This window comes from Protomyctophum parallelum, assembly GCF_964188405.1.
Source record: "Protomyctophum parallelum genome assembly, chromosome: 21".
NCBI lineage: Eukaryota > Metazoa > Chordata > Actinopteri > Myctophiformes > Myctophidae > Protomyctophum > Protomyctophum parallelum.
In genome coordinates, this window is record NC_139713.1 from 10,969,097 (window position 1) to 10,980,325 (window position 11,229).

General features: G+C 40.4%; 1 protein-coding gene across 1 annotated transcript in view; it reads left to right on the forward strand.

Moving 5' to 3' along the window:
- Nucleotides 1-1,866: 1,866 nt before the first annotated feature.
- The window catches only part of LOC310879419 (glutathione hydrolase 1 proenzyme-like), a gene marked incomplete at both ends in the record, with an annotated part of 13,506 nt that continues 4,143 nt past the window's right edge, over nt 1,867-11,229 (forward strand). Inside the window, 9 exons of the mRNA XM_083794089.1 lie at nt 1,867-2,039; nt 3,489-3,619; nt 4,809-4,898; nt 5,106-5,298; nt 6,060-6,220; nt 6,853-7,002; nt 9,346-9,482; nt 9,590-9,777; nt 10,546-10,673. Of these exons, the coding sequence (XP_083650215.1) occupies nt 1,867-2,039; nt 3,489-3,619; nt 4,809-4,898; nt 5,106-5,298; nt 6,060-6,220; nt 6,853-7,002; nt 9,346-9,482; nt 9,590-9,777; nt 10,546-10,673 (1,351 nt within the window). The remainder of the gene's footprint in view (nt 2,040-3,488; nt 3,620-4,808; nt 4,899-5,105; nt 5,299-6,059; nt 6,221-6,852; nt 7,003-9,345; nt 9,483-9,589; nt 9,778-10,545; nt 10,674-11,229) is intronic.

Sequence of the window (11,229 nt, forward strand, 5' to 3'; positions counted from 1 at the left end):
TCACTGCAGTTAAATAATAATTTATCTGTTAACAGATCCTTCAACTGTGTGGCTTGTAATTCTCTGACATGTGAAGGTCATGAAATTGCTACATGGCATTTCTGGTGGTTATGTGATTGATGAGCAATAATGTCACCTATAAAAGTGATGACTTGAACGTCCTATTGTGTTCCTATACTGTACATCTGTTCCACAATAACACCACTGAGGTGCTTTATGGAGGGTTAGGTTAAAGTTTAATGGCCTTGTGATAGTTACATAGTTACACATTGAAAGCTAGAGAAGGCTTATTGCCTGTGTAGGCTGCGTGCATTATTGTAGGACGGTGGAAAAAGTACACACAGCCAGCAGTCTGCTGCAGAGGCCCAGAGAGACATCAGGTAAGAGATTTAAGCTCTTCTGTTCTAACCCTAGTTAACATCTGTGCCTTCAGACTTGACCATGGCAAACAATTGAGTGTGATATGAGAATGCAAATGGCCACCAATTGCCCATGCTGCAGCAATGGAATATACTGTACCTGTGTCCATGTTGAGTGAATTATGCTTTTCTTTGGTATGGATATGGCAAACTGTGTGCCAGTATTGGAAACGGGGAAAAGGTGTTATTGGGCAAAGAATCCAAGCAAAGAAACCAGGCTTTTGTGTTGCTGGTTTAATTATGGTGGCCGCAGGCAGCACGGCTCTACCGAGGGATGTACTGTAGCTACTGCATGCATCACAGTTTGCTTGTGTAATCCATAGAGAAGCTTCAGTTCTGCAGTGAGATTGATGCAAGCAGGGCCTTTCAGCAGATACATGTTTATGTAAATTGGATGGTTATAAGCCCTGTTTTGTATATTGTTGTAAAGCAAAAATAACCAATCTAACCCAACGCATGTTGCGATGCCATGCGTTGTGAGCTTGTACAGTAGATCTGTTTCATCGTTGTTTTTTGAAAGAATTTCCACCAAGGAATGCCCAAATTAGGCATCTAGATCAAATCTAAATCAAATTTGAAATCTTATTCTGTATTATTCTATAAATTATTCTACATCAATACCATACTATACAATACGTATTTGAAATAAAAACACAATAATAATGATGATTATGCAGTGAGAAATTGGTGCTCCTGAATTAATTCAGGCTTTGTTTATACAAGGGGGACATCCTGACAGAAAACTCATTTTCAGATGTGCACAGATCTTCTTGGCAATGAACATTTTACTGTTTTCCACTGTGTGCTATATCCATTGAGCTGGGTGCATGCGCTGCCATTATGTCAGGATTAGGAAACAGAAAACATGTAATCATACTGGACTAACTCAACATGGACTGGTTTGACAATATGTGCTGTACTGCGCAAAAGGCAAAATGAAAGAAAAGTGAAGCCATATTGTTTGTCTATACACTTGAGTGGAGCAGGTTGTTTTTCCTGTGACTTTGTTCTTGATACTGTAGTATCTGATCCGGCAGAAGAATGATCTGTTGTGAAAGCAAAACAAGATCATGGTTTTGATCATTCATGTTGCACATTATGCTGTGCTACACACTTTGGTATGACATTAATTCAAATCATTGTGGCACATTTCACTTTTACAAGGTATACCGTAGCGTACACCACATCACATTTATGTTCCACTGTCACTATCAAATAAAGGCTTGAAAATGCCTAATAATAACTTTAAGAGGGCACATTGCTCATTCCTGATTTACTATGAAAACATGCAAAACCTGTCCGTCTGTCAGTCAGGTCACGCCTCCACGCCTTAGTTGTACTATGCATTGAAGCATTTTGTGTGTGTGTGTGTATTCACAGGTTAAAAACAAACTGTGAAATGGGTGATATAATGAGTGTATTCTCCAATGTTTTTTTCCCCCGAGACATGTTCAACAAGACTGTGGTCCTGGCATTAGTGGTGCTGCTGGTGGCGGCAGTCAGCACATTTGTGGGTGTCTTCTTCGGCGTGGGAAAACAGAAACCCTCAATTGAACTTGAACACTCCTACCCTAACGCAGCTGTGGCAGCAGATGCAGGACGGTGCTCAGAGATTGGCAGGTTAGTAAGTGATTGATTCATCAAGCCTCACATACAGTACATGTACTGGTAACTACATATAGGCTACTGTACAGGCGGATATAACCATCATCATATAGACATAGTCTATCCACCACACACTATTAACATTGTGTACAATAACCAAATCTGTTTTAATGGAACTATAGCTGCTGGCACGCACGCACGCACGCACGCACGCACGCACGCACGCACGCACGCACGCATGTACACTACACACACACACACACACACATTTGAATTATTTTATTTGGATCTTCACAAGAAGCGTAATACAATAGACCCAAACACTCATCAGAATTAGGTTATACATGATATGGTCCAACCAGATATAGCTGCTGCACATGCTTAACACACAGAGGGAAAAGAAGAAAAAATTAATATATATATATCACATTGTTGACATACTATTACTTGACACTACTAGACAGGATGTTTGTTTTGGGTTTTTTAAGCCACCTAGGGATAAATGAAACAACGCCTTCTCCAGATAGACAGACTGCCCATAGTAGCTGAGACAGAACAGTATTTAGCCAGCTTTTTTGCATTTGTGTTTTGCAATCCACCCAATTGCAGACCCCTGAGCACAAGTTTATGGACATGGCCCAAGGTCATAATACGTTCCACCAGAAGTTGATATTTCATTTGTTTGGAAGTTTGGATGTAAAACAAGTGTCCATATACAAATCAAATGGGCAGCCTATTTCAAATATAGTGACAGTTTTTCTAATTTCATTGATGAACACAATATCTGGGGTATTTGGAATATCTTGTAGTGAATTGACATTCGTGTCATTGTGATCAAACCAGTCTATTTTTACACACACACACACACACACACACACACACACACACACACACACACACACACACACACACACACACACACACACACACACACACACACACACACACACACACACACACACACACACACACACACACACACACACACACACACACACACACTCTCTCTCTCTCTCTCTCCTTCATTCAACACCCCACACTGAGTCACCACACATCCACTCACTTAGTTACACTACTGATCTACTGATTAACACACTCCACCTTAGTACTGTAGTGTTGTTTGTTTGTTTTGATTCATATTAAGTTTAAGTTGTAAATAAATATTGGTTTGTGCACTTTTAAACAGCCGTGTGTCTTCCTCCTTTGTTATGGCCCAAGAGCCAGGTCATAACAACACACACACGCGCGCACAGAGCCGCACACAGCCGCACACACACACTTGAATTAAAGTTGCAAGCGATAACCAAGAGAGATCAAAGTCCATATAAATGCATTTTGAACCATTAATCATTTAGCGTTTAGGCCTAAAGTTCTGATTGAACATTGGATAAAATATGCTAAATCCCCCCCCACCCCCTTTCTTTCTCCTTGTGTATTATGTCAATGTGAATAAAATAATGTCAGTGAAACCCTGCAGAAAGGAGGATCTGCAGTCGATGCTTCTATAGCTGCATTACTGTGTGTTGGGCTCGTGAACGCTCACAGCATGGGCATCGGAGGAGGGCTCTTCATCACAATCTACGACGCATCAACCGGTACAACTCACAACAAACCCATCTACACAATTAAATCATGATTGGCTTGGTTTCCCAAATGCATATGGTGTAAGACTTGTAGTGCTGCACATGCTCAGATGCTCTAGGCTGCACACAGAAGCCTGTGAACATAGACATTTCGTGCATAGATGTGCCAGGCCTCAGGCCTGTTTTTTTTTTTTAAGAGTTAAGAGAGCCTACTGTCAGCTGTCCAGCAGTCCATATTATTAAATTAAATTTCAGAATGGTAGGCCTGAGGCCTACCATACCAGACCTCAGGCCTGAGGCCTGAGGCCTGAGGCCTACCATTACGTGGCACATCTATGCACGAAATGTCTATGTTCACAGGCTTCTGTGTGCGGCCTAGAGGAGCATCTGAGCATGTGCAGCACTACAAGTCTGACTTACGCCATATGTGTTTGGGAAACCCAGCCAATGTACATTTATAGCTGCACTATGCAAATTTCCTCTTCACACTTAAAGGACAATTATATATTTTTTTCATGTTTTAGGTTAGTAAAAGATGAGTGTTAAATCTTTTTCATTTTCTGCTTTATGTTTTAGCGATTTTAGCTATTTTTGACAGGGGGCATTCGAACAAGTGGCTAAATATGTATTATTTTTACAGATTTTTACGGCGATTTCTTTATTATTTACTATAGTCCTACTAGACCCCAGGAAATTACATCTGGCCACAGTAGTTGTTTTCCATGTGTCTGAACGAACAACATACTGTGTGTCATTGGTTCAATGTGAGTTTGTCACCTCCTCCTTCACATTCAATAGATCCCGTGATCTTTTGTGGCCAAATGTATTCCATTCAAATAAAGTTAGATAGTGATAACTCTTGAGACAGTTCCCATTTAGTTTAGTTTGTTTTATAGACAAAAGTGAGGGCGCAAATTGTGATTGGCCGGCGTGATTGGGTGGGAGATGTTGCCATTGGTTCAGAATGAGATGATGTATGATGACGTATGATGATAAGAGCGCCCGTCACTTCACATGGGTGTGATTTTTCTGCCTCTTTATAAGGCTTTATATATGGCTTTACTACTGTGCATAATCACACAGGACAGGACTAGTATGCTTTTGACAGTCTGATCATCGTTACTGTTACAGTACATCTGAATGGTAATTGTTACTGTTGCATCAGAAGTTTAACTGTGGAATGCCATTGCCTTCTTTCCAGGAAAGGTAGAAACCATTGATGCTAGGGAGACAGCACCCCAGAATGCAACACAAAACATGATGGGGAACAGCACCGATTTATCCCAGAGAGGTAATATATAACCAATTACATAACTCACTGAAACACTTCGGAGAAAGCTGTTATAATGCATTTACAATATAACCTTGTGCGGAGAGAGTCACTTACTATCTACTAAGAGCTATTAATCAGTAAAGATAAAGACATATCTTAAGCCGTGTTATGCTACAGTATCTTGAAGGAAGTGTCCCTCTCTTTATCATCCTTTGTATTTGGTAGGACCGTTGTCCATTGCTGTACCAGGGGAGATTCGAGGATACGAGATGGCACACAAACGTCACGGCAAACTGCCATGGAAAGATTTGTTCCAGCCAAGCATTAAACTTGCACAAGAGGGCTTTCCTTTAGGACGGGCACTGGCCAAAGCTATATCTGGTCAAAGGAAAACCATCATCAACGATACAGCTTTATGGTTAGTATAGCGTTATTATTATTAAATGGGGTGTAAATGATTCTGTTTAAACAATAGGGAGAAAAACTATGTTTTCTTTTTGTTATTCTGATCTATGTTTGTTCATTAACAGTCGTCTGCCCATCTCTCCAGCTCTTTAGTAAACTTACAGAAAATATATTTTCAGCTTGAGAGAGAGAATTACGAGAGATAACCCCACAAAGATCATTTTTCAGCTTCAATATTATAGGCTAAGTTCTCTCTCCGGACTGGAGCAAATTGGTATCCTGACCTGACAAAGTATTTTCTGTTTATTAAAGAGTTGTGTGATTTTACTGATTTATAAAGGAAGTGATTCATTGGATTGGAGAGCCCCAGCTGTACTCTTGCAATTTGCCTTGTGATGTGCCCATGTGTGTTGTGTATGTATAAATATGTGTATATATTTGTATTTATATTTTTTTCCATAATGAATAACTGACTGTATTGTGTATGTGCTGCTCGCCATTTTCTTTTTTGTTTGTTTTGTTTTGTTTCTGTGCTTTTTGTTTTTCTTGTCCGTTTTATTGTAGTGTGCTTATAATTTATACTTTTCTGATTCATCTTTATGTGAAAACATAAAAATTCAATAAATAGTTGTTTAAAAAAAGAAAAAAATAGTTGGAGAGAGGGGGAGACCCCCCTGTCACACAACTCTATAGCAATGATTGCAATTAGATCACAGAGGTCTGTTTCCAGTCTCACTCAGAAATGATGGTACAAAATGTTTCTGCTTATTTCAGCGAGGTGTTTTGCGGGGACGATGGCGATGTTTTAAGAGAAAACGACATCATCACATTTCCAAAGCTGGCAGAGACCTATAGGAGAATAGCCGAGGAGGGCCCTGACGTGTTCTACACAGGACGAGTAGCCCAGGACCTTGTGAGGGATATTCAGGCATCAGGTACCGTAGTATTCCTTCTCAAGCTGACTTTTTGAGTGGTGCAACTACTCCTACAACCAGCAATGTCCGTGTACACCTATATGTGTGGTTCACCTATGTGTGGTCGTTAATGAGCCAGTATAATGAGTACCAGTAGGGGCGTTGTTGCCAGAAACAGAGAGAGAGAGATAGTATTAGTGCTGCACGCACTACGTTGCCTGCTAATGAGAGAGAGAGGGGGGGGGGGGGGGGAGGGGAGTTGCACCACTCAGTTCACACGGGTGTGATTTTTTATTTCCTTTCTATGAACCTTTTGTTCACATGCGGAACTAGATGATAATGTAACTCTTTTACATGATAGTAAAGTTCTTGCTATTCAGAACAAAATAAATACACACAACATTCACTTTTAGCTTGGGTGTGTGTGTGTGTGTGTGTGTGTGTGTGTGTGTGTGTGTGTGCGCGCGTGCGCGCGTGCATACTTCCTTGCGTGTGTGCATGTGTGTGCTTATCTATATATATATTTGTCGCAATTGCTTTAAATAGACCACAAGTCTATAGCCGCCTTTTTGTCTTTGTGCTCCTCTTACCATTAATTACCATTACTATTTCCTCACCATGACCAGCTATGCTGTACAATGTATGTTTTTCAGGTGGTATTATTATGATGGAAGACCTGAGGGATTACAGCGCTGTCTTGGATGAAAGCCCGTTAAGGGTGAATGTGGGAAAGTACACCATCGCAGCCCCCAGTGCTCCAGCTAGTGGTCCAGTTCTTTCCCTGATCATGCACATCCTGGCGGGTAAGGCTTGGAGACAATTACTCTCACAGTGTGGAAATATTAAGGTCTGCTAGTAGTTCTGTGGTTCCCGAACTTTTTAGCCCGTGACCCATGATTTGATATGTCCCCACGAGACCCGAACTAGTGAAAATAGCAGATCTACAAGTTCACAACGCTTTGAATTTGTTTTGAATTCATGAAAATTTTTCATTTTTTTGTGAATGTTTTCTGAAAATGTTTTGAAATAATAATTGAAAACACAATGTAGGAAACCAAAAAATAAAGGGACCCATAAAAATGCGTCCGCGACCCACACATAGGTCCCAACCCAGTGTTTGGGGATCAGTGTACTAGCTGATGCCGATTAATTAAGACCCACACAAGATTGTTCTATTGGTCATTGTACTTTCTTCTCATTTGGGACACATAATCACATAATGCTCCTTGATCGGGCCCCCTAACAATATTACAGACCAATAAACAATCAGGGTGCAAAAATACCACTTTACCATGACTGAGTAGAGTATAAGTACTATTTATGAGTACTCGCTGGTACAAAATATGAGTACTAAGATTTCCAATAATATTGCATACTAAGTATACACTGTACATATACTGATACTATATAGGATAATGTGTGTGGACGGAAGTTCCTGTCATTTGCCCCTTTTCCCTCTGAGTACGAGTTTTTTAGCCTGATATCGGTGTTCCAGAGCTCCTATATAGTTGTCCAACTCTATAGGTTCGTATTTGTATCATACGGACTCAAATGCCAGTGAGGAGCCTCCACCGGGAGGATGTAGTAGAGCCTTTGTTTTACTCCCTGTTGTGCTGCCCCAGCCCATAGGAATATGTGCGGTGACATGACACCCTCCCCCAAACATGGGCCAATTGTGTGGACACTCGACAAAGCCTCAAAGTGGATTCGAACCCACAGGCGCTGGTGGGCAGGCGCTTTACCACTACGCCACCCAAGCGCCTACATTAACAGAAGGCCACGAAGGCCTCAAGTTCCTGGTGAAGTAATACTGAAATTTAAGAAGAGCTTGAAAGTTGGGTCGTAATGTATACAATCTTTTTCATGGGGGGGAATTTCTTAGTTACACAACATTGTTCTTGTGAAACATGTTTGTTATACAGTAGGCCTAATCTCTTTCCATTTGGCCAAAGGAAGCATACACCATCACCATGTTAATTAATGAATGCATACTAGCAGCCAGATTAGTGCCTCTGAACTGAACTCCATCCACATTGTGCATGATTTGTGTGGATTCATACACAAACTGCTGTCATACAGTAGTAACTCGCTATACATTTCCGTACTATAAATAGTCAAAGACTGGGGAGGCCATGCAGTTCGTAGGCTCTAGGTTTTGCTGTTATTGATTTCGTTCCAAGACTATTGCGGGTAATCAATCAACTTAAGAGGATGACAGATGGCATGTTATACAATTCAGTACATGAACATTTAAGGCTATTCTTTTCATTAGTCTGTTTTGACATTGATAAATTACATCTGAGGATCCAAATGTGGAGAAGTACACTGGCAGTATCCTTGGGATTGAGGGGGAAGACTGAGTCTTATATGTACTGTACATTCGTTAGAAGAAAATTATAGTTGCATTTAAAATGTAAATTGTCTGTCATGGCAACAGATTGCATGGGTTAAGATTCCTGGGAAACAAGACATTTTTGTCCATCTATCAGGCACCAGCACATACTTCCCGCAGTGACAGTGTCTGCATGTCTCAGAGATGGGGAACCTAAAGTAACTAGAAAGGTCGCAATTTTGAAAAATTGCAAAGTGTGGTTACATTGCATTGCTTACATTGCTCCTCAGTTGAAAAACTGTTTAGAGTTGCCAGGGTTTTTATTGATTAGATCGGAGTAGAACTGAGACTGAGCATCTTTAAGGGATTTGGAATATGCCTTTTGATGCTCACGGAAAATCTGTTTATGCACAGTGAGTGCTTGAAGCGACATCGTTCCAGAACCCGCCCAGTTCTTTTCATTTTCCGCAGTTCCTCTGTGAACCATTGGGTGGAGCGTGAAAATCTGACCTCACGTCTTGACAGGGGCATGGAGGTCAAAAACACTGCTCAAGGATGTGTTATAGTGCTCTACTATTTCATCCATTGATGCAGAGACTGGGAGGGAGATGTTCTGAAGATCCATGGTCATGGTGGCTGGATCAATGTTTTTCCAGTTTCGGAAAACCATTTGCCGCTTCGGTCTGGTAGGGGGCAGCAGAAATGTCAAGGCTATTGAGACCACCTTGTGGTCAGACACCCAGACTGTAGACCTGCAGGTTGTTAATAGGGGCAGTCAGTGATGACTTTTATGATGCAATATTTTATTTCACAGGGTACAACTTTAACTCGGACAGTATGTCAACCCTTGAGAAAAAGGTGTTAACATACCATCGTATTGTTGAGGCCTTCCGTTTTGGTTACGCAAAGAGGACCTTGCTCGGAGATCCGAAGTTCCTCAACATCACAGAGGTCTGGTTGATTAATATTTCAACACAAATACATCAGCCTCAGCCTGTAAAATTAGACTGCTCTGAATATAAAATTGTGTTCTGCGTGGGCTTGTTTCTTCTCCACAGCTCATCCAGAATATGACCTCCGCTTCCTATGCCAATCAACTCCGTGAAAAGATTACAGACGACACGACCCATCACATGAACTACTATGAGCCAGAGTTCTACATGCCCGAAAACCATGGGACTGCACACCTTTCAGTTGTAGCAGAGGATGGCAGTGCTGTGGCAGCCACCAGCACAATCAACCACTTGTATGACGTTGGCAATAAACACTTAATTAATTGTTATTATAGAAAAAAAATGTGATTTTATTAGAAACATAAGTTTTAATTTATAGACCGCACGATTGCAGCTTAATTGCCAAAAGTACAATAACAAAATTTGTTTGCCAAAAATACTAAAAAACAAGCTTGTGATGTTATATCTCTTTTTCAAGGGGATCCAAAGGGTAGAATGAATGTAAACAGTGTTCACTGTAGTGAAGATTCGTACAGAGCTGTTTTTTTTAATTTTCACAGTTAAAGCTACAATTCAGGACTTTTAATGAATAAAATTACTTTAACTAAACACCAATCTGGATGGTAGAGTGTTAATACAATATATAACTACATCGAACATCTGCCACCCTGGATTGGACGCTATACAATTCAATTCAATTCAAAGGGCTTTATTGGCATGAGAAAACATACGTTTACATTGCCAAAGCAGAAAGAACAATACAGCAATACAATCAAAACGAAAATGATGTACATTTGAAGGTCAGAATCTTCCATAGATCAAATTCTATGTACCAAGGTCACTCGATGCAGGTATAGTGCAGGAATATACACAATGGTTATGGTTATGGTTATGGTTACGCTATACAAGCACCACCATATTTATTGCGGGACATGATTGTTGCAATTACAGCAGACTTGGTTTGGCAGTTATGATTTGTAGATTTAAATTGACTTAATAATAGCCCCCATAAACATAAACAATACCTATTTATATTATTTTTTCTTTTCTTTTTCTTTCAGTATGGGCTCCAAAGTAATGTCCAGTTCTACAGGAATTCTCCTTAATAATGAGATGGATGACTTCAGCTCTCCTTTCATCACCAATGGCTTTGGAGTGCCCCCTTCACCTAGTAACTTCATCAAACCAGGTTTGAAACATCTGAAAGTGGGCCATCTTGTTAAGTCACAAATGAATTATTTGTTTCATTTATGGGTTTATAATATTCTCTCAGTCTCACAATGAAATCATACTTGAGATCGAGACTTGATCTTTTAGTCTCCACAGCTACTCAGCCATCTTGGATCCTGTCAGCAGAGTAGGGTTTAACAAAATGAACCCCTAGCATCCCTATTGTGGGGTAAACAACACATTCAGCAAAGATGTGGTAGCTGCATCTACAAGCTCACAACATGTCATGGTCTGACCCGTTGTTTAAGTGAACGAGGCTTTATTGTTTTCAAGATGAGAAGAATAAAAGAGTGCGGGCCAAAAGATATGCAAATACAATAGCAAGTTTTTTGGTCAACAGATAAGCTCTCCTCTGACTTTACCACATCAAAAATGGATGTGAGAGGAATGAGGATTAGGATCAAGTATTTCTCACACATGCAAGGAGGATTCAATAATGTGATTTAATGCTTGACATCTCCAAAATATATGGCTCAAAGTGACAAGGCTTTGGCGATCTGGGACTTTTGGGATTT